This window comes from Corvus moneduloides, chromosome 8 (assembly GCF_009650955.1).
Source record: "Corvus moneduloides isolate bCorMon1 chromosome 8, bCorMon1.pri, whole genome shotgun sequence".
NCBI classification, from domain to species: domain Eukaryota; kingdom Metazoa; phylum Chordata; class Aves; order Passeriformes; family Corvidae; genus Corvus; species Corvus moneduloides.
In genome coordinates, this window is record NC_045483.1 from 20,706,735 (window position 1) to 20,729,994 (window position 23,260).

The 23,260-nt window shown below is 41.5% G+C and overlaps 1 protein-coding gene across 2 annotated transcripts; it reads right to left on the reverse strand.

Annotated features, from left to right (window-relative positions):
* Positions 1-1,363: 1,363 nt before the first annotated feature.
* On the reverse strand, positions 1,364-17,252 carry MYOZ1 (myozenin 1). 2 transcript variants are annotated; one of them, XM_032117030.1, is made up of 6 exons: positions 17,072-17,252; positions 14,856-14,957; positions 13,758-13,939; positions 5,019-5,253; positions 2,768-2,927; positions 1,364-1,932 (listed from the first exon to the last, which is right to left on the reverse strand). In XM_032117030.1, the coding sequence occupies exons 2-6, from the start codon at positions 14,929-14,931 to the stop codon at positions 1,701-1,703; spliced, it is 885 nt and encodes a 294-aa protein (XP_031972921.1). In that variant the 5' UTR covers positions 14,932-14,957; positions 17,072-17,252; the 3' UTR covers positions 1,364-1,700. The 2 variants fall into 2 exon arrangements, with proteins under 2 accessions (XP_031972921.1, XP_031972922.1); XM_032117031.1 differs by lacking the exon at positions 14,856-14,957.
* Between the last annotated feature and the right edge of the window lie 6,008 nt (positions 17,253-23,260).

Sequence of the window (23,260 nt, forward strand, 5' to 3'; positions counted from 1 at the left end):
CATAATGTATTTCACTTTTATAAAAAAAATAATGTTATTCTATATTGCAGTAGTCTAAAATCTGTGTCAGAAAAGGGGAGGCAACAAGTGGCTTGTTTAGTGGGAGAATATTTTGCTTAATGTCACCTAGTTTTCTCTGAAATTTCCTCCGACTTTCTGAATTTCAAGCCTTATCATTGTGGACTGGATTCTTGTATTAGGGTACTTTTGAACTGAAAACAAAATCCATCCTCCTTAATTACAATGCAATTAAAAAGCAAAACTGATTTAAAGTATTGGGAAACAGCAACCTTATCTCCAAACAGACCTCAAACAGAGCTTTTTCATTTTTGTTGAAACGTTCTTCAGATCAAAGTAGCACCTTAATATTTTTGAGTTTAGTCACAGAACTGACTTCTGGATACTTCTTAAAAATTTAATGGGATATATAATAAATGTTCTTTAGCCATTGCAGCAGAAAGGTTAGGAAACTACTCATTAATTACTTTTGCAGCTTGTTATTATTAGCATAATTTTAAAGAGATCTCTCAGTAGCCCTGTCAGTAGGCTTATAGAGGTGTATAATAAAGCCAACCACATAACTATCCCAACAGAATAAAAAACAAGTACATGGCTGCAGGAATTTCTAGACAAGGAGGAAAACTCCTAAATTAGAAGTACTTCAGTGGAAGCTGTCCCCGTAAAAAAGTTGTTCAGCCCTGCTTACAGGAGGAAATGTTGAGGCGCCAGAACAGAATTCCAAACCAGTCTCCATGCAGGAGTTCTTTAGTGGTTTTCCACAGCTCCTGCCTTTCTTCCTGTTTGTGTGGCACTGCTGAAACTGCTGCAAGAAATGGAATAGACTTTGATGGTGTGTATTTGAATAAGTAATGCACTGTGGTAGGTGTCAAATTAGCTCTGTTGTTATTAAAGCATTTGGTTTCTTGCTCTGTAACTACAGGCAAGCCATCTCACTTGGGTGTGCCTCTGTTGCTTCCCAACCTATTGACTTTATGGTCTCTGTGGGGGAAAAAAAAAAAAAAGAAAGAACCAAAAAACTGCTTAAGATGTCACCTAATTTATTCTCTGGAGAACTGGGGAATCTTAGGTGACAGTGAAATACTTTAAGCTGTTTGTTTTGCTGACAGGCTGACTTGCTATTTAATCTCTGATGCTGTTCTAATTTCACCTCAAAAACATCATTCTTCCCCATCACTTTGGCAGTATTTTTCCAAGCCACCTGGATGTATATAAATCTTATGACCATCCTCATCAGTCCCTGATTTTCCTTCCCAGGCTAATAGTCTAGTTCTGAGATTGAAACTTTTGTTATTGCTAATCCCCAAATTCTTTCAGCAACATTTTAAAGGAGAAAACACAAAAGTTGTTTTTCATCTTGGTGTTTTATTTTTTGTTACTGTATGACAAAACAGGTTTATTATCAATCAGACAGGCAGCATGTAGCATTGCTAAACAGAAAAACACTTCCTTAGTCTTGGCCTCTTATGTGCTGGTGAATAAAAAGCTCCTTTTTCTCAAACTGTGTCTGATATAGTTTAACAATACAGTGAAGAGACGTTTAGAACCTGCTAGGAACTTGTCTTGGCTATGGGCAAAAGAAAGGAAGGGCTGACAGAACTAGAGTTGAACTTTCCGCTCCTTACTATTAACTTGCAAATAGAAAGGGCTGAGAAAAAAGGGAAGGTCTTGGCAGTGGGGATTTACAGCTCTTCTGTTTCACCACTCATTGGCACATTGACTGCAGTCTGGTACTCTGAGAAGTCTCCTGAAGGCATCCAAGGTATTGGAGTTCTGTTGAAGGAGGGTCTTTTGCTGAAATTTTGATTATATATCATGAGAGATTCAGGGAGCAAAGGGCAGATATCAAACTGAGGCACTTTGAAGGTCATCCGTTTGGCTGCTTTTTCATAACCCCCATAAGGCATGGCAGTCCTGTCATAGGGGAATACATGGAGTTAGCAAACAGAGCATGGGTAAACAACAGGATTTATAAAATAAATAGTCAAAGTTACCAAGATTCTAAATTTTGCTACTGTCGCAGTTGACTGGCCAGCAAATCCTTCACGAGAACATAGATGTATCCATTGCTCATGTACTAAAATGATGTGAACACATATGTACACTGCTGTGCACTTCCTTCACCTTTGTTGCATCAATCTCCATCAAAGCATACACCTTTCACACCTGTTAGTACTCTGTACATGTAGCAGGCAGAGGCTACATTATTGCAGAAGTGAGTGGGATATGGGTTTGTCCTCAGTACTGATGTTCCGAGGCTATGGAGGTGGGTGGCAAAATTGTACAGAGAGCTTAACAAAAAATTGTTGCTGCCCTAGAAATATTTGTAAAACTTTCAGTATGTATCAGAAACAGCAGCAACATCCTGATTCATATATGAAGTGCTGTGAGGTATATGGCTGCTGATCGTAAGTATTTTTCCTGACCTCTTGTACTTCAATAGATTGAAGTAAAAACAGTGGCAAGCTAAATCTCCAGGTCAGATGGGGAGAGAAAGAAAGGAAAATAGGATTAAAGTCCTCTTATCCAACTGCATAGGTTTTCTGTACATAATCTGAATTAAAATCTCTAGCTCTTAATGTATTTTTTCTTTGTAGTCTTCCAAACATTTCATCCACAGACAACTGTGCTGAGCAAAATGACATGCAACTAAAACTTATTTACAATGCACAAGACAGGAGGGCTATGGTCAGCATTACTGTGTTTTCTCTTGCTAAATAAACTGCACTGAATATCTAAGAAGACTTACCGGTTAAAAGACTTGTAATGGGGGAAATCAGCTTTGGCACTGTATGACAGTAAGTCCGTGTTGAACTGACTTTTGTCCTCAGGGCTGATACCCATCGCTCGTTCCCAAGGGGAAATATAAGTTTTAAATATAGTAACTTTTTTGCCTCCTGACTTTCCATCTGTAAACAGAGGAAGGCAAAGCAGTCTAGTTAGATGACACTCTAACTGCGTTGTGCTTCTGTATTCTGCTACTGAAGTTGAGGCACCAGCTTTGTTTCCAGATTCTGTAACTCTTACATCAATCCAAGCTTTTATTGGTTAGGTTTCTGTTTAAAAAAGATGATCATACACCACTTCTGTCCTTAGCCACAAAAGCAGACATACCTTAGTCTAAGAGCCACTGATCCAGGAATTTGCATTAAAGCATAGATTTGAAAGCTAATTTTTCATCTTCTTTTTGGTTGCTCATATAGAAAGAACCAAAGTCTTTACTTCATCATCTCTTCCACTAACATGGGGGAAGCTTTATATGAAGTAAGATGCTATCTAATTTCTTAATTTACTTTTTTTTTTTTCTGTCAGATCGTAGCAGACATGACATGGCATTTTCTTTGTGATTACATGAACAGACATTCATCTTTTTCCTCTCCTGAACCAGGATGTTAGAGGATGGCTAAAAGCAGTTTGCAAATATTATGTGGTATCTCACTGAAAGTTAAAATCCTATTTTATATATGTGTCTATGGAGCTGCACTTTGTTGTAAAGTCAGACACTTGATTGCTAGAAATGTTAGATTAGCTTCTAGCTACTCCATTAAGCAAATGAGTTTAGACAAGGGATTGCATTCTGCGTTTCCCTTCCCTTCCCTTTCCCCAGCTGTGTATAATACCACCTTGCTAGTAAGAGCATTGAGTTTTGTATTGATATGTAGCACACTTTTAATATTTTCATCCTTCATAAACCTTCAAACTCCTGAGCAATGACTTCTGCTTAGCTTGATTAGGGCAATGAGAATAATAGGTTAATTGAGTCAGACATTCTGGTGCTTTCCTGATGCTACATTTTGTGTAGAAAACAAATCCTTATGAAGTAAGTGGCAAAGAATGAACGCTGTTATCTGAATCTTTCTTCTTTATCACACCTTCTTTCCTTGTCTTGCTTGTTTCAAACCATGCCAAGTCCTGGAGTTTCCTGCTTTCAGAGAATTGCAGACATTTACAGGAATCTCATCTTCATTAAAAAAATAGAAACAACTCTTTCTTTGTGAAGTATTTAAACTAAGCAGTTTATAAGCAAATTGATTGCTAGGGTTGAAACATAAAAGCAGCTGGGATCTGTCTCTGCAGTGAAAGCTATAGGATGATACTAATCCTCCTTCTCCCTGCACACAGGATAACAATGAAGAAAAATCTCCTATAAGAAGACTATAAGAGTCTATACAGATTGCTTTTTCACAGGAAATGTAAAAGCTGATTTTGATATAAAATGCACATTATTCCAGAATGTAAGTGAAAAACCTTGGATTTTACAAGTCATTCATTTGGTCACTCAGGGCAGTTATTCCTGGTTCTCAAGAAAATTTTATTTTTATTGTAAAAACCCATAGGGACTGTTAAAGTTATGATTTCATCTGCTGATTCTTATACAAGGTATTTGTTTCTAGAGACTTCCAGCCAAATTAAACAGAGGATAAAAGGAGGCAAAGACTAAATTGAATTAAAACTACTTTTACTCATAAAGATATTGCCTCAGTGGCCCAGTGGTGGTTACCAGATAACTTTTAGAAATATTGCTGTTCCTTTCTGAAGATTATCAAAAAAGAGCTCTTTGTTTAGGCAGAAGCTTTGATTTGAAATCAGGGCTCAGATACTAAAGTCTGATACTCAGGTTGGACTGCTGATCTAAAGAGTTAATACTGCTCTCTCCTGTAGTGGTCACTATGAAACCCTTGAAAGGAAGGAGTGCCACACTGGCATGGCATAGCTATACTGCCCTACTGCTGTGTCAGCCTTAGGAGCTCAGCAGGTAAGTTTCCTGTAATTTCTTTGGTCCAGTCAAGGAGGGTATTTCTGCCTCCTGCCTGTGGCTGAGCAACATAGAAGCACACAAACAAAACCATCAAGCTAAAAGCAGTTCAACTCTTCTAGACTTTACATTGGAACTTTGTTTGGAAGAATCCAGGTGTTAGATTAATTTGCTTGTCCTTAAGAGTGAGCTTGGCACGTGGTGTGATAGCTTAAGCTATTTGTTCTTGCTGAGAGATACTTGCCTTTGTCAGTACCATCACCTCCTTCTCCACCACTTCCAGATGATTTCCCTGCATGCTCCCCTTCACTGTCTCTAGCTCCTCCTCTGCTTCCAGGCCTAGGAGGGACACCAGGATGTTGCTGCGTGCTGGAGCCATGCTGCCCAGCTGGCATTCCTCCTACCATCCGCCCGTGGGCATAGGCATGAGCATCTTCCCCATAATGCCCTCCTGGTGGGATGAACTTCTGAAAGTGATCCTAGGGCAGGAGAAAAGAGTGTATGAATCCCTGTTACAGGACATGGTCTATTCATGTTTGCAAGGCTGGGTCCCAGAACGTGAACTCCTGAGTCTCTGTGATCTGACCAGTTCTGTGTCTCCATTACAAAGCCAGTGGCATAACTTCATGTGAGTTATTGTCTCTATTCAGTATGGGAGCAGTTGCGGAACAGCAGAAGTGGCAATGGCAGCACACATGGCTCATAGTCATTTTATATGATCAGGGTGTTATTGCCCCCAACAATGATGAATGTGAAATAGAGGAGGAGGGGAAAGGAAATTTAGCTTTTGCTGGAGCAGGCAAAAGTCCAAACAGAAATAGCATTGGCTAACCTGTGGGAAAGCAAGCTGGGCAAGAAAAAGGAAATGTTTTCATGTCAAAGTTAAGATAACCCCGGCTCGATTACAGTGTGGGAATTAAGTGTTACAGGCCACCAGAACAGCAGGTTGTCTGTGACAACATAAAAACTGGGGAGATGTCTGCCTTTTTGCCTGTTTTCTGTATATATGAAGGTCTGTATGGGGAGGAGAATTTATATGTTGAGAAAGACTGAAGAGATAGCAGCCTGGGAAAACAGAAAGTACTTCCTGGAGACTACAAAGGGGAAATAACAAAAAGGAAGAATTTTGTTTGTAGCAGTATGTGAATTAACAAACCCAATCTAACCAGCAACAAGGTAAGAAAGAAAGAAAGTTGTATGCATCAGTAAAATTAAATGGGTCTTATTTTGCAGACCATCCACTCTCCCTTGTCCAGGCTAGAAGGCACAATCCCTGCAGTATATAGTAAAACAGCAAACAATTCATGCAGGATTTATAGACCTTGTGGTGTACATTGTGGCACAATATCCTGTCTTGGCACACAGAAACTTTAATAAATGTGTGGAATAAAAACTGATATAGTATGTTCAGAAAAATGTTTCATGTATTGGTCACAAGTGACATCAAAACTTGACTCCTATCAGACATAAAAAGGTATCTCTTGTGTAGTACAGCCACACAGCTACATAATACAAGTAACCTGGGTTATATATCCCATATGGTCTTTCCTGTTGGACTAGGAGATTGGCTATTAGATGCACAAAGATGCAAAAAATACAAGTGAGTGACATTGAATGAATCTGTGGTTCCTCATGCTGCAATTCTACCTGTATAATTTAATCTCAGGCAGCCTCAGAGCTGGCTCTCAAAGGGTTAAGGCTTTCGCAGGGCTCTTACACCTAGCACAGTTCAGCAGAAAGAAGCTTTCCAGGCTGTAAACAGGCTTCCAAGGCCAGCTGTTCTGTCAACTAAAAATAGTCGAGAAGTGAAAACCCCACAAGGCTCAAGGCAGAATTAGCTAACCCTCTGCTCCCTGTGTCTCCCACAACAGTGTCCAGGGTTTCACAGCAGGTCACCAGGCTGCAACCCAGGCAGGCAGCCAGCTGCAGGCTGAAGTGGCAGAGCTGGTGCCCCCAGGGCCTTTAGGGACTGTCTGTCCTTCTCCAAGCTGCAGGGAATTCCCTTTTTAGGAACAGAGGAGATAATGTTCCTCTGAATGTCAGGAAGCACTGAGAGGGGAGAGGATTGTGGGCATTAAGCTGTACACAGGAGCTGGCAGGGCAATCTCCTCAATTACGCGTGGCAGCTATGTAGCTGTAAAAAGGCAAACTGAAAAAAAGGGTATTTTGAGGGTTAGGGGTCAGAATGAGGTTATTTTCAAGATGTTAATATATGTGCAAGGGTAACGCTTCTACTGATTTGCTCACTACTTTCAGAACAGAATTTGTATCTATTTTCCTTCAAGTTTCACCCATGCTGTGTGCCCTTTCTGAGAATTAAATGCTTATTTCTCTTTTCCTGTGGTTACTTACATGCCTCTCCTGCAACAGAAAAAAAAGTCACAAAGCATCAGCATAATATGAGCTACAGTAAATTGGGCTGGTTTGATTCTGCTCACAGTATTTGATGTGACCAGGGAGGGGCATCATTGTCATCTGGTGTTATTTTGAATTGCAGTATTATCACTGAGTAGGAATGAAGTTTCTCTGAAACAGACAGTCTGTATCAGGAAAGCCACTCCTAAATCTTATTTAGCTGCAAATTAAATTAGTTTGATTTGCCTTAGGCTGGTTCATGTTTCTTCATGGGCCTGCTGAGAAAACATCTGATCTGCTAAAAGTAGGCAACTCCATCCAGCTAGGAAAGACACATTTTCCATGCAAAACCCCAGTCTACTCACCTGGTAAAACAAAAATATAATTTTCTTTAGTTTTGGCCACCACAATTGTTTTTCTTAGCTCAAATTAGCATGGGACAAAGGGAAATTAATATTTTTGAAAGATTTTCAAAGACAGCAGAGCTCAGGAATAACATCCTCAAGCAGGAGTCTCAACATAGTTAAAACGGTGTAGGTACAGCTTTGTCTCCAGTACTTAGAGCACACCTCTGGTCAGTGTTAGAGCTGAGTTTTGGAGCTCACACTTGAGGAGAATGCATGTCTTGGGCCACTGCTAACAGCATGTGAAGCTTTTACATATGTGCATATTCACATCATAAAACCAGCCTCTCAGTTAGTACTGATTGACCCTGTTGGTGGGAGTTCCAGGAGAGAAGTCCAGGAATGTCAGTTTGATGACTCAATTGAGATGGCTGACAACCTTCTCCTGTTGGGTCTGGGGACAGATCACATGGCTCCTCCTGTCTGTGCATTGCTGGAAGTAGTGGGTATTATCAGTCCCTGGGCATCCCTAAATCCACTCTAATAAGAGAACACTTGTTGCAAGTTCATGTGGTGTGTCCCCTGGGTTGGCTAAACAAATTGGGCTCATGTCTTTGAAGTCCTTAGTGTTAGCAAGTGCCTGCTGCTGCAGGCTGAGTGCTCAGATGGACAAATTCTGAGTTCTCTAGAGCATGTGCCTAATAAAACCCAGATAATGAAAGATGATCCAGCTAATGGAGATGAGATCTCTATGTGTCTCAAGACCCTGACGTCACTGCAGGCAGTCCCCAGGAGAGACACTGTGTGCTCCTCTTCAGCTCCTTGCTGTGCCCTAAAGGAAATGATTGAGGCCACCAAATGTGTTTCTATTTCCACCTCACTGATAAAGAGCTCCCCAAAAGTTTGATGCCTATGTAGTTACTAACACTTCTGAAGTTACTGGACTGCGTTGTCTCCGTGGCAGCCACTCAAATGCTCCTTAATGGTAGGATGGGAGATTTAAAATTCAGACACTTGGAGAGTCTTATAGACTGCCTGCTGTTTTTATCAAAGCGTGGGCCTTGGTCCTTCATTTGGAATTGCATAGCCTTAAACTTATGATTCACTTCTTAAAAAAGGATGAAAATAAGAAGCTGTTGAAGCATCTTACACTATTTTTTTTTAAACTTGCTACCCCAAGAGGCACAGCAGGTTGAGCTCCTGCTTTCTATTTCCAGGTCCATTTCTGACTAACTGTTTAATCTTAGGCAAAATATTTTTTGCCTCTGTGCCTGAATTTACCCATCTAAATAACAGGAATTTTAATCTAATGCTACCCAAAATTAGATCTTATTTGTATATTTTATATCATCTTTGCCACATTTTCTTCATGGCTGAAAGAAATTTCATTTCAGAATTTTGGTCCAGAGTTTTCTCACAGTGCTCCAACAAATTGCTGTGGAAAATAAAAGGCTGTTTTTCTGTTACTCTGCTTTTTCCACACCAGTCACTTCTTGAATGAGAATGCATCGGACTCCATGTTCACTCTTAAGCAGCTTTGGGTATAGGGGGACCCCTAGGTCTTCTGCACCAATCCAGCTCCAGCACAGCAAGGCTCATTTTGTTAGAGGAGTTACAATCTCACCTGGCTCGCCCCACTTAGGTCGTAACCTGAGACTTGTATCTTAGCCTGCAATTATCCTGTAATGTTTGTTCAAAAGGTTTAACATGCCATGCAGAACAGAGCTCCAAGACAAAATTATTCTCCTAACATTTTCCCTTTAACCCTACCTCCACTGATCTTGACTGGCATTCATCTAAGTACATTAAGGGACATACAGAGCCATCAGTGCATGCTCGTGTAATAAACCAAGTAGCTGCATGATAACATCTTTGTTTCTCGATCACTGTTTTCCTTTAGACACTGTATCATGCCTGGCTATTTATCATGTAAGACCTTTGAGGCAGGTTGGTTGTGTACTGCTGTCTGCTGTGAAGCATCACTTCTGGTTTGTAACATAATTACTTCCACTTTCTTCCTGCTACTTCTGCCTGCTCCTCTGAGTTCTTGTTCAGCACCAAAAAGAGTACTGAGTAACTCCTGCCATTATCCAGAAGAGCAGTAATCCAATTCTTTAACCCCTTTTGACTTCTTAGTTTCACAGTTGGTGACAGCTTAAGAGAAGAGACCTCTTGACCTGAAGTCTAGCAGAAATTACCAACACATGTTCAGCTTGTTTTCATCCAAGCTTTGCCATGATTGGAAGCTGCATTCATTTTAACTTGTGGATGAATCTAAGAAAGCACCAAGGTGAGGATTTTGGTTGTGGGTCTGTGTGGTTTTTGAGGTACTACTGCTCGTAATTGTCTATTTAGATATTGGTTATTTCCCCTTCCTATTTGTTTTAAATTAAGATCTGGTGATAAAACGTAGAAAGGAGGGGGGGAAAGGAAGGTGTCCTACATGTAACCCAAATCAAGCCACAGGTTTTGACTAGCAGAAGGACTATATTTAAGGATTCTTACTGGAAGAAAGACAGCGTGATGGCAACATCCAAGAAACATAACTATGGCTTCGTTTTCAGTTTCCCCTTAATGCTTTGCAGCGAGGTGTTAGAAAGTTCCCACTTGATGACAGCAAGAAGGTCTTGCACTGAGGTTCAAAAGCAGAGGTGGGATCTCAAAAGGAGTTAGGGCAATAATGAGTGAGGCTGGAGGGCTAAGAAATATTGTTTCACGTGGTCTTAATGTGTTTGAAGCCCAACAAATTTAGCATTATGAAGGAAAGATCTGTGAACTCTGATCTGTTAATTGCTGAACAGTGAAGAAGGATTTAGGAGACCCAAAGACAAGACTAAGACCCTGTCTGTGATTTTGGGTGACTCATTAATCTACCCCACGATTCAGTTTCACTGTTAAAAAATAAACATAGTGATTTCCCTCATTCTCTAGTTGGCCAGATGATACAGTAATAGAGCACATAGCAAGATAGGATTTCATCATGGTCTTTAGTCAGTAATAAATTATATCTTGCAGCTCCACAGTGAAGTTGAAAATATCCTCTGAGACATGGAGAGAATCACAGTTCCACCACAGTTCCTGTGGGTGGTACAGCCTGGGGTGAGGAGAAGAAATCCTACATCTGATTTACTAGACAGGGTTCAGAAGAGCCCAGCTTTTCCAGCACAGCACCAAACAAGGAGGATGTTGCCCAAATTCTCCCTGTTTGGCAGGATATTGGTGTCAAACTCACCCCTCCCTAAAACCTTCCCCTTGTACTGTATATTTGCAACTGAACAGAGTCACAGTATTGAAAACAGCTCCACAGTAGGAAGTGCATTTCATTCTACTGATGTTGGGAATGGTCAGTCCTTTTACTGGGGGTTTAGCTACCATTTGCCTTTAACTGGACGGGTAGAGCTGCAGCAGTGACAGAGAGAGTGACAGGTTTTCACTTCTGCATGGAGCTGTCTGACATTCGTGTACACACAATATATATGTTTTCTCTGCTTCAAGTAAGGAGAGTGATCTGATTGTCCAGTGTGGATTTTTGGCTGGAGGAGAAGGAGGAGGAGAGAAGCAGAAGGGTGGGTCAATGACACATGACTGCTGAGATCTTCTCCCTTGTGTGGAAGGTTTATGGCTACAGCACAGGCTATTCTGGGACCCCTTATATGGTTTGGATTTATTTTTAATCACCTTTCTCTTTGTGTGTTTTTATATTACATTATCTTGCTGGTAAGCTTCTTTTGTGGGAAGGAAACAATCTATACTCCATCTCAGACCTGCCTTGCCCTGCTTTCTTAAGTGTGTCCCGAGAATATTTTAAGACAAGATAGTTAAGAAATCTATGACATAAAAGCAGAAAACACACTACCAGCTTCAAATTCCTTCACTGTCCCACAGCCTTAAAGAGACAAAAAGTTCTTTGGGATGGGGAGCAAAGGACATGGAAGTTAATTGGGAAGGGGAAGTAACTGGGTGTAGCAGTAGGACTTCTTTACTCTGCCATCATCTTCTTCACACACTTCTCTTTTGTTTAAGCTTTCTTTTCTGCATCTGCCTTTGAGCAGATAGAGGAGCAAGAAAGGAAAAGAAAAGAAAGCTAATCAGATACTGCAACCAAAAGGGCTTTTTGATGAAAGTTATTTGGTGCTAAGGTCAGGCACTGTCCTGATGGTTTGAAAGATAACAGGCTACAGATCTGTTGCCTTTACCTGCTCAAGAGCACCCAGCTCTCTGAGACAATGACTCATTTGCTTCGATTGCTCAGTTTTTCTTCCTGCTCTGACTGCAGCAAAGCTGCTCACTCGTGCTTCCTGCGATGGGAATAGTCACTCGCAGAGGCAGTGGATGCAGCCTGGCAGAGTCCTTGCAGAGAGCACATGGAGTAGCCAGAAAACAGTAACAATTATGTTTGTGATCTTTCTAAACTGACCCCAAGCAAAGGCTGTAGGTGTGAAGTCTTCCTGCACTGACCAAATGGAGTTTTGTTATCTGTACCATGGATGTGGAGAGAAGACCTGTAAGTGAATCATGGAGGATTTTAAGCAGAGTGCCAGCTGCTGTTTGGAGACCATACCATGGTTCTCCTACAGCAAAACCATAAAGAAAATCCCAGGCTTTTTAGAGTATTTTCTAACCCCCAACTACATTTCTCCATGGCACAGGGTCTTAACAGTCATGCTAAAAGATCTTGGGAGCAGAGGTGTTCTTACAAAATAGAGAGAGATAGATTCACTACAGAAAGGGTATGGAGTGAAAGTCAGGCGCAGATGAATAAACACAGTAGGAAAGGCAGCTAACAAAAGAGAAGCAATTGTCATCAGCATTTGTAATGTTAGTCATGCAGTGACTGTGCATGTCCAGTTTTGAGTCAGTTTGTCACAACTTTTTTTTTTTTGATTGTTCTGATTGGACATTCTTTACTGACACCCTCAAATTTTTGAGGCTTTGGGCTTTAGCCTTTTTATTTCACCACTTTATTATTTTCTCACTCCTCCTCACTGCAGCAGATTCTGACATATGAACTTGGCCCTCATATGTTTTAGGAGCTCTGAGATTGCTGAGTATTTATAAAAACAGCATGCAGTTCTCTAGGATATTCATTTGAAGAGTCCAAAGTTCAACATACCATTCAGTCTCACATTCTTTCGAGGAGATAATTCACTGAAGAAATGGACTACCTAAAGCACAAAGAGATGAAGAAACTGCCCAAAGCTTAACATTACCAGATATGCTTGCTATATCTCTGGTCTGCCATCCCTCATCTGTAATCTTACTGTTGTAATTTTAATTTTTTTTTTTAATTAGGCATCTTTCCACATTTTGATTTCCAAGTTGTCATTTTTAGGAGTGAACCACAGATATTTTCTTATTGCTGCTTTTGAAAACATCAGAGTACTAAAAATTAGTGTGTTTTTGTTTGGCAGAACATTTTCTTCAGCTTAACTTTTATTGTTTTCCTTAAGTTTCCTTGGACTGGAGAATAGATGCCATAAAGGGATAAAATGTCACCAAACCAATTATAAAGAACATCAGAAGATGAGGTGGTACATCAAAATGCATGTGAACCTTAAACGTTTTCTATTTGTTTTACTGAACTCTGATAATCATGTGAACAGAGAGTTTCATTTGTAAAAGTTTAGGTGTCTTCAAAAGACTTTACCCCTGCAACTAGCTGTAGAAAGAAGTTTAAATAACAATACTAACTTAGGGGAAAGGGAAAAGAAAAAGAATTTCTGAATTTATACACCATCCCTGAAAGGAAATTATTTTAGAAGAAAACAAACTGGGCTTCTAGCAAATTAACTGACAATATTTCAGAGTCAGGTTAGAGGTTTTACTTGTGGAACTTGCAGATGTGAGCAGAGGACCCTGTCCAGCAGAAAGCATAAAAGTATCCTAGACTAAAAATAGAAATGCATCTATTGGAGCTGAAGTCAGACTTCTATGGATCGTTGCCATCATGCAAAGAAGAAATGGAATGGGTTCAAAACCAATTAGCCCTGCCCTGAGGTCTGAACACCTGCCAAACATGCAGCCTTTCCTTCATCACTCAGTACTGAATTTTGCCATGCTTCTGTATGTGTGATACCAAATATTTGTAGAGGAAACTAATGCTGCTGCCAAAAGGAAGTAAAACTTGTGTATTTATGTAATTTTGTCTTCTTCCTTTACTTCTTTGCTAGTAGGCCCTCCCTGCTCCCCCCCCCCCCCCCCCCAGTAAAACAGAGGAGAGCTTGGGCACACTCCATTCCTGTTTTCCCTGGGTGTATGGAGAAGAATTTTAATCTTCAACTTACCACAGAATTGTCAGTGAAGGCATCAGGGTTATTCTCATAAATGAACTTCTCCACTCTCAGCTGACGTAATTTGAACATCTTGGATCCTTTGTTAGTGAGGAGAGAAAGCTCTTCTAGCATCACATCTCTGGGGGTGCTGATCTTCTTCCCCAGGTTCAGCTTGGACACCTCTTGTGGCATAGCTACGAAACATATACAGTGGGACACTTTAGGAAGTACTCTGGTCCATGTCTCTTGTCTGTTGTTTCCTAGCATTGGTAGTGACTTCACACCACCCAAATTCTCTTCTAAACTAAGATTTTAGGAAATTATCTATGCACAAAGTTTTTACATTGATGACACTTTGGATATAGATGTTTGGGATTTACTCTGGATTGCAATCAAGGCAAATCTGCTGAGAGAAGTTGCATAGGGGTGGAGCTAGATGGATGTCTTCAACATCTGAAGCATCTCAGTCAGTGCAGCAGGATTTCTGAGTACTGCCTCAAATGACTACTTTTCCAAACATCTAAAACCTTCCTCATGTTGTCAAAAGTAAAGACAAGATAAGGATATCACAGTTATTAAAAGGTTACCCTACCCAGTACACACATATTCTGTAGAAAGAAAAATGTTCCAGGTTATATTCTTCCTGCTCTATTAACTTCTCTAAGAGACTTTGTCTTTTTCAGCTAATGAGTGCTGGAATCAAAGCAACTCTCTCATAGAGAGAGAAAACAAGTATGAGACAAAGGTTATAAGAGAGAGAACAGCATAGAATATATCTAGGCACTGCAATATTGATACCTGTAAAAGATCATGTTTTCTGTCCATTTACCCTGGTGTGCATCCAAATTAGTGCTGCAGGAGAATGCGAGTTTACAGAGTGCAATCTAGGTTGACTTTTGGCCCGAATGTGTGCAATGCTTTTCAGCTGTAAGGTAGAAAATGTGACGTGATTGAAGGCTGGGCTTCAGTGAAATTTGTGGTTCTGCCTCCTTGTATGTTCACTGCATGTCTTGCTTTGGGAGTTCAGTCAGACAAGGTGTGAAATGTTAAAAGCTGAAATTCAGGTTGAAATCCAAACAATTCTTACATGTGCAGTTTTGCATATCTTACCTTCGTGTGTCAGCTTCCCAATGAGTTTAGTGGACTTTTTCCTTTTAACAGGAGCAGGAGTCCCTGCAAGGGGCATTCCCACAAAGAGTTCTCTGCTTTGCTCTAAATACACAAGGAAATGGAGAATGAAACACTGGAAATGTATTTCTCGCCTCTCTTTTAGTTGCCATCTACAGGTAAAAGATACACAGCCTTCATTTCACACACAGGTTATTTTCTATCCCTTCCCCGTGATGGAGCTGGTGAAAGGTATCATCCCATCCAGAGTATCATCAGTAGGCTGTTGTGGGGTTCTGTGGAGACTCAGCATTCTGACACAAAATATGGTAGTAGATCACAGCAGAGGCATTGCCAAAGTGCCGTATAGCATTGTCATCCAAAAGAGGCATTTTAATTGCAACGCAGCGGTCTCCCAGAATCCACACATGCCATAGGGATACTCTGTTATCGCCTTGTGCTGCGGTAACAGAGTGTCACTTTGAAAATTTGCTCTATGATGCAATGTTATAACAACATGCAGTTATCATTAGATGGTAATACATATTTTTTGGATAAAGATTTCAGGTCTCTCCGTGAGTTATTTGGAGCACTTTGAATCATGTGCAGTTTTGGTTTGGGTATTTAGATAGTCCCATTAGAATTAGAATAGGTATTCAGAAAGCTACTAGACAGCAAGTTTGGAAGGGGAAAAAAAAAGAAACAAAACAAAATTCTAAGTAGTTCTTTCTTTTATGACTGCTACTGTTTTGTTACAGAAGGGCTGGAGGAAGAAGGCACAGGAAAACCTGTTAAAATTGTTCACCCAATTTGTTTGAAGTCATTTGCATCTCTATCTTATGTATTGATCTTATCCCATACCATTGTGAAAGGGGAAAGAAAAGAGGGAGATTTCTTCTGGTACAGTGTTCCCCATCTTTGTCCCTAGATAGGATGAGAGATCTGAACTGTAAAGCCAGGGAAAATCAGGAGTAATCTCAGCAATTCCATTTCAGGCAGCTCCTGGGAGTCCTTCTTAGGGGTTGTTACACATAATGTAAGTAGAACAAATGTCTTGCCTTTACTTCAACACTGTCCATGCCCAAACAACAGCATATAGGGGACAGATCCCCACTTAATACAGTGCAATGTAATACAAAGAAAAATGGGCAAAGACCCACTGGCTTCAGCAGCAGCAATAACTAACCACCTCTGTCTTTGTGATTCTTTGTACTTTATTTGCTTAAGATTTCAGAACTGAAAAACATTGAACTATGAGTTATATTTTAAAACTAGCAAGCAAACAGCTGGAACTAGGAGTTTGTATACTACCCTTCTGATCAAGACGTTTTATCTCCTGTGTATTCTAAAGTTTCATTTCACCATTACTTCTTTTGCAACATGATTTTTATGTGATGGAGTGGTGATAACTGTTAAAAGAAGCCCAGCCACAGAAAAACAGTGTCAATCACATTGGCAGATACTCCCTTGGATTAGTTTTTCTTTCAGATTTGCAGGCTTGTCCTTTTACTGAGATGCTGCCTGTGTAGTTCACATCATAAACAAGCCCATCCTGGGGTATTCCCAAAGCAAGTGTGAGCAGGTGCAGCCATGACGCACACGCTGCACATTCTCTTCAAGCAGCCAGACATCTGCTTGGCCGTATAAAAGACGCAGGCCCTGCTTGACAGGAAAGGGGCAATGCTGCCAGGAGGCAGCAGAGGTGAGAGGTTATGGCCCATCTGATGGGTCCTAAAACTGGCAAAACAGAGAAATCATCTGTATGCCACAAACATGGATTCCCTGGGGCAAGGCAGAAAGGGACAGCCATGGTGGGGAGCTGTGCTCCTCACACTAATTCCCAAGGAGCTGTGAGGACGAGTCCATCCCATTCCACTGTCCTTTACTAATTCAGCAGGATTGAAGATTGAAAAACCTGCTGCATGCAATTGGTCTTGCATAAGGAAAGGGACAGCAGTCTCTCAGTATGGACAGGGTTCAGAGTTACATGGTACTACTGCTCTCTCAGCCCTCCCAGAAGTTGCTGGAGCCTCAGACCCCCTCCTCCTCATTATCTCATACGTAAAGCAAGGGCTTTTCTCCCTCATCTCTGTCTCCTAGTTCAGTTCCTCTGTCTTTTTGTGCATTGGTCTTTGCAACAGTCATTGGTGCTGCAAGCCAAACCAGTCTTTACTTCTCCAGCACCTGCTCTACACTATTTTGCTGCCCAGTCAACTCACCTCAGGCTTGCAGTGCCAGGCTCAGACCAGCTCATGCGCGTGCCCCAGAGCTCAGCAGTGGCTGCTTCCTCCCAGCCCGTCTCTGGGTGCTGCTGGGGAGGCTTGTCCAGCAGCCCCACTCTCCCAGCGTGCCTGGGTGCAGGCAAGCTCTGCCCAGCACAAAGTGCTGATGCAAAGTGCTCTGAATTTGACTCCTGAAGGCTGCTCGCACAGGCATCCTGTGGTTATTAATAGCCAAAGACCCAGGGGGCAGAGTCTCAGATAGCACTGCTGCCATTCCTGAGGAGAGGGGAAAAGAAAAGGTTGCACCTCAGGTGTCCTGCAGTCACTGTCCCAATGTCCAGGAAGACCAGGCACTCCATAGGCAGCTCACTTCTTCCTCCTCTTTGTTCAAATAAACATGCAGTTCCTCTTCCTCCTCCTATTGCTTTTTGATGGAATTCATAAAACCTTCTCAATATCCTGTTTGTCAGTAATGCCTCAAAAGCTATCATGGGTCTTGCTCTGTTTTACACTCTCCTTCTGCCCCTTCTTAATCATTCATCCCAGTGTCCTCTAGGCTGTCATACATATTTCCTAAAATGCATCAGAAAATACAGAAGTGAAATAACGGTATGCATGAAACAAGGAGTAGTAGGAAAACCCACAAAGTCTAGAAGGCTATTTACAGAATTCTAAGAAGTAGCTATTTTATATGTATGGGAAACCCAACTGAATCAAAGAGCAAGGAAATTGATTTCCTGATTAATGACAGAAATAGGGTTGATAGCCTGCATTTGGTGCAGCTTTGTACATGCAAATGACTCCCCTTAACTCCTGTTCATTATGAGGCAATTCTTCCTCTTTTTCCTGCTTACCCAGTTGGGTTCTGGTTTTAGGATGAAGGAAACATCTCATTTTACTGGAGTACTCAAAGATGCACATACCTTTCAGCTTCCGAATAATGCAAAAATCCTCCAGAAAACATTTTCTTTCTATTTTACATTGGAAGACTGGATCCCTATTGGATCAAAATCAAGTAGCCCATTGAATAATCCTAGACTCTAGTCTAGTGAGGGGGAAAAAAACCAAAACATGGTTGTGATTATAGTAGAAAATCATCTGCACAGAGAATTGCAAGCAAAGTTGATATAAAGAAACATCAGGAGACAGCCACTTTCCTTTTCCCCTAGACTTTGCTGTTGTTTTTTCCTGCTCCAAAGGCATGTAAAACTTTCCAGTGTGATAACTGGGTTGAAAGCGCTAAGTGTTTATCCCCAGTACTGTTAGGAAGGTCCTGTAGAAGACTGCTGTAACATTCCTATGGGCAATAAACAGTCGTTATGTCCTGCTTGGAGTTAGGGCACATATGGCATTCTCCTGGCCTAAAGTTCCCCATCTTGCTCTTGCATCCATATAACCACTATGTATACCTTGCACTGTGCCTGTTTCACAGCTCTGATTCTCTCTCATTCATATCTGCTGGAACAGCATGACATAAGCTCTCCACTACCCAAAAGAGCACTTCATCCTTCTCTGAGCTGGGATGATACCTCAGAGTGACGTCCAGCCTGGATCCTGCCCTCACACTCCCATGCTGGTGATTCAGGAGCAAATCCCTGGAGCAGTGCCAGTGTAAAATAAGCACAATTAAACTGTAAACACCCACTGCCTGCTCTGGGTACCAACACAGAGCTTCATGCCTGGTGAAGGCATTTACATCTGCACAAAGATGGAGGGTGTCAAATGTTACTATCACAGCTGACCATCTGAACACACATCACACCCACTCTGCACAAGTGCAGGTGGCCACAGAGGAGTGGGTCTCTTGGTGTTGCCAAGTCCTGCTCACTGCAGATTGTACAAGGAGGAGTATTTTTCTCACCATGTTAATTCTCCTGGATTGGTTTAGCACCGTGCTTGACATTTGGCCAGAGTGCCCAGTGTCTGCTGTGGCATCCAGTTGTGCTCCTTGAGATGCGCTCTCCTAGTCAAATTCCCTGTGTTCTAAACACTATTCATCAAGGGAGACACTGCGTGCCACAAGGTGGTGGCATATGGAGGGGCATAGTGAGAAGAAACACAATGTGCTGCTTTATTGCTTAAAATCAGAGCTCTTTGCCTCTCCTTTCCCAAAGGCATGAGGTAGAGTTATGTCTAAATTTAAGAAATTTCTAGCTCAATTTTGATAATCATCTGAGAAATTAATGTGATTTATATCATCGGGTGAGAAGTTGAGAAATGCAGCTACTATTATATGGCACCTTTTTGCAGTAACTAGACTGATGCTAAACTCTACCTCCTCTCTGCCTGCTTCCAACAGGTGTTTTCAGACCACTTTGTAGCTGTTGTTTTATTTCTCCAGTCATCAGCCTTCCTGAGCACAAATTACACCTTAGGGGAACAGTTTGTGCCAGCTGGATACCATGTGGAAACCTGATGGATTTTGAGGCATGGTGTAGCTCCAAAACATGATGTAGCAGGGAAGTATGTGGTTGCTCTTCCCTGTCACATGATCTGGTGCTTTTCTGCTTCCTCCCACCCCAGGCAGCTGCAGAGAGAGAGAAGCTGAGCAGGCTGGAAGGGAGCAGCGTGCCCCATGGTAATTGGAAGTGCTGGTCATTGGAAGTGAGCAGGAAACAGATGTGATGCCTCTTATAAAACTCAAGAGAGACTAGGGAAAAGCAATAGCAAGATGAAGAGAAGGCATGTCTAGCATAGTGTGTGAGGATCTCAATCAGGCTATGACCAGGCATGCCCTGCAATTAGGACCAGGAGCAAGGCACTCACAGCAGTTCAGGGTGAGCCATCTCCAGGAGACAAGAGTCTGCTGTGAATCCCCAGCCCAAAGGGCAAGAGGCAAGCAGGGGTAGGGGCAAGGCCAAGGACCCTGAAGTACAGCTTTAAGGAGTGATGGGAACCATGATCTGATGGTAATAAAGCATTTGTATGCCTAGTCAAGGTCTCATGTGAGAAGTATACATATACCAGGTGAGACATGGGACCTCAGAGTGTATCTGGAAGGAACTGAACAGAGGCTGAGCCTTGAACCTCTTAGTATGGCACCAGGATTTCTAGGGTGATTTGTATAAAGTACTCTCGTGTCTGACACTTAAAGCACCAAGACACACCTTAAACTGAGATTATTACCTCCTATTCTACCTTCAAATAAAATTATATGTCTTTATTTTCAGTTACCACTGAGAGCTAAATCCTGTTCCTTTCTCCTTTCTATACACAGTTTCTCCTGAGACACAGGAACGTCTAGTTCATGAGTTTAGAAATGTCAGTTTTGGGTCTAGCAGAGACTTCACTTGTGTCCTGCCATGGTGCCAGGTTCAGCACTTCAATGGCTTTTTGCACTGGCAATATTGTACCAACCTGCTAGCCCTGCCATAAATAATGCAATGAACTCAGCATAGAGAAGAAGATGTCAGTTATCTTACTCTTATCTTACCCACTCATGCTAGTCAATGCTAAGGGTTCTAAATTACTACAAGCTGTGCTTGATGAGCTGGTTTAGTTTTGGTTAGGGTGGAAGGGTTTACCTGGAGTGTGGTGAGGTTTGGTGGCTAAATTTAATCCTTGCTTAACTACATGGACTTTTCATTAATGCCTGTAGGACATTTCAGCACTTCAGGGAGTTTATAATCATGCAAGAAACTGTCTGTATCTCACTGTGACCACCTCCCTCTTTCCAAATATACCCTTTGTTTAAGTGGCCTTTGTTAAACAGCCTAAACAAAGCTTTGCCTTCTCTGACATGTATCTTCAAAATTAATTTCTTTTTGCACTGCATTCCTGTGCACCTAATTTCAAATGGTCTAACTTAAAGTTGTCAGTGCCTACAAACTCATTTCAAGAGCAGCACATGAAATCTGCCTTATTACACTGTGCTAGATGGACATAGCAGTACTTCAGAGAAGCATCATCAGCAGGGCTGTCTCTGGAGCACATTTTGATCATGTGGAAGTCAGGAAAACAGCATCAGTTTTCACCATTTTAATTTTTCAAAGAAGGATAATTAAAACTTGCCCTTGCTCCCCTTTTTCCCTGATGCCCAGGACTGATGTGTGTTGAAAGTATTCATAAACAGTAGATTCCAACATGATTCAATCTGTTCTGAAAAAAAGTTGCAAAACTCTTGTTTTGTTGCTTTTTTTCTCGTTGTTGTTGTTGTTAATTATTATTATATAAATATAATTTTTCTTAATGTAAAATATTTCATGTATTCTAACCTGTTCCAGTTACACAGACATCAGGAACACTTGTCAGTACTTTGTAGCACCAAAATAGGAGAAACAGTAAATGCCAGGCTCTCTCATGCCACTAAGTGGGCTTAATGCACAGTAAGACATAGGACTAGGACAGAAATATGTCGCATTTGACCACAGAGCTGGAGTGTATATGGAAATAGCTGCCGTTCCCATGGTGTGTTACTTGCTGGGCAGCCTGTTCGTCTGCGTGACCCACATGCTACCACCCAGGAATCCCCTCCAAGCTGCAGCAAGCCCCTCGCTGCCAAAACTCCCTGGTATGAGCCTGACCTTCTCCTCTGGTATGTGGGACTGAGCAACACCATATGTGAACGTCAAAAGAGGATATATTAGGAAGAAAGGACTTCCTAAGATTTTAAACCCTCCAGACTTAGCACCACATGAGGCGAATGCCCAAACCCCAGGTTAACTGAGAGAAGAACAGTGGCAACATCTAGTGGCCGTTGAAGCTATAGGTCTGTACTGTCAGGGAATGGCCTTGTCTTTCCTGCATGCCACATGCCTCCCTGCTCTTCTCTTTGCTGCACATTCTCCTTCCATCGGGTATGATTGTTTGGGGGTAGATATCTCCCCTAGGCACCTTACTATTTTCTGGTTTTAAACTTCTCTCAAAGGTGGGTACTGAAGGCCAAGTTAATTCCTAGCCTGCTAAATAGCTGTTCAGTAATCCTTTGGCTTGGCAGGCTCCTGTTCCACCTTTCAGAGTCTGCTTGTCTGGCTCCTTTTGACATGATCTGCTCTAAGAGGAAATGACTCTCACTTGAGAAGGTTGTAGAGGTTAACAGGGAATTTAATCAAGAGCCCTGGATAGAGCAATCATCCTGCAATGTGTCAAACCATCTGGAGTAGCTCATAATCCTACTATGTCAGATTTATTAAGCAAAACAGGATGCAGTCCTAATCTGCAGCCTGTGCATCTGTATACTTACTTCTTTGGGAGCTGTGCTTCTGGTTGGACAGAAGCTCAGGTTTGGCATCAGCAAACATTGCTGCCCCTTTCTGTGTTTTTAGGTGACACCTCCATCACAAATACGCTGAATAGTCCTGAAACCTACCTCCAGACCACTGCATAAGGAAGCCCTCCTTGCAATTAAGCTGACAAACATCCACAAAATTACACTTGGACACATGTCCAGAGCCTGCAGTCTAGTCCTATAGCTGATCTCAGTGTCTTTTGCAGTGCTTAAGAATTGCTATCTGTGGGTGAGATATGTCTGGAAAAGGCAACCTGCTAACATTTGTCCTAAACTGAACACAATCAACCTCTCAGGACCCAGAAACTGAGTAGACTTTTAACATGAATTGGGAGTTAATCTTAAGATTAGATTTGGAGCCTGAGAATACAATGGGATATATTTGATTTTCTGACTGACTTGTTTTTCTGGTATCTTGGTTAATATTAAGTTGAATTGTTCAATGCAAGTTTATATTTGGATTTATCAGAGCTGACCAACTTCCACTGCTACTGGATTTACAAGCAGAGCGTAGGGTTTAGGTTAGAATAGGCTGAGGGACATTGATGGGGTAGGACATCTCAGGCTGGTCCACAAATTTCTTCAACCTGTCAGTGAGTGAGTGTTTTATAGTCTGTAGTACCAAAGTTTTTGATCTCACTTAAGTTTTTGCTTGCATGGGGCTTTTTTAATGTATAGGGGCTTTAAGTCCAACTTAGGTGTTTTTATTGCTGAGACATCCCATCCTTTTTTGAACTCCTTATATTCTCTTGTCCTTAGCAGTTTGTTGGTAGTGCTAAATGCATGTGATGTACACATAGCAACTCCTCCTGGGTGCCAAACAAAGAAAGTGACAAAATGCCGCATGTAAAGTGCATATCACAAGTTTATTTTTCTGCACAAACAAATAGAAAGTGATTGTAAATTGAAAAAAAAAAAAGACAAAACAGAAAAGGAAAAAAGGTATTTCCATAAACAAA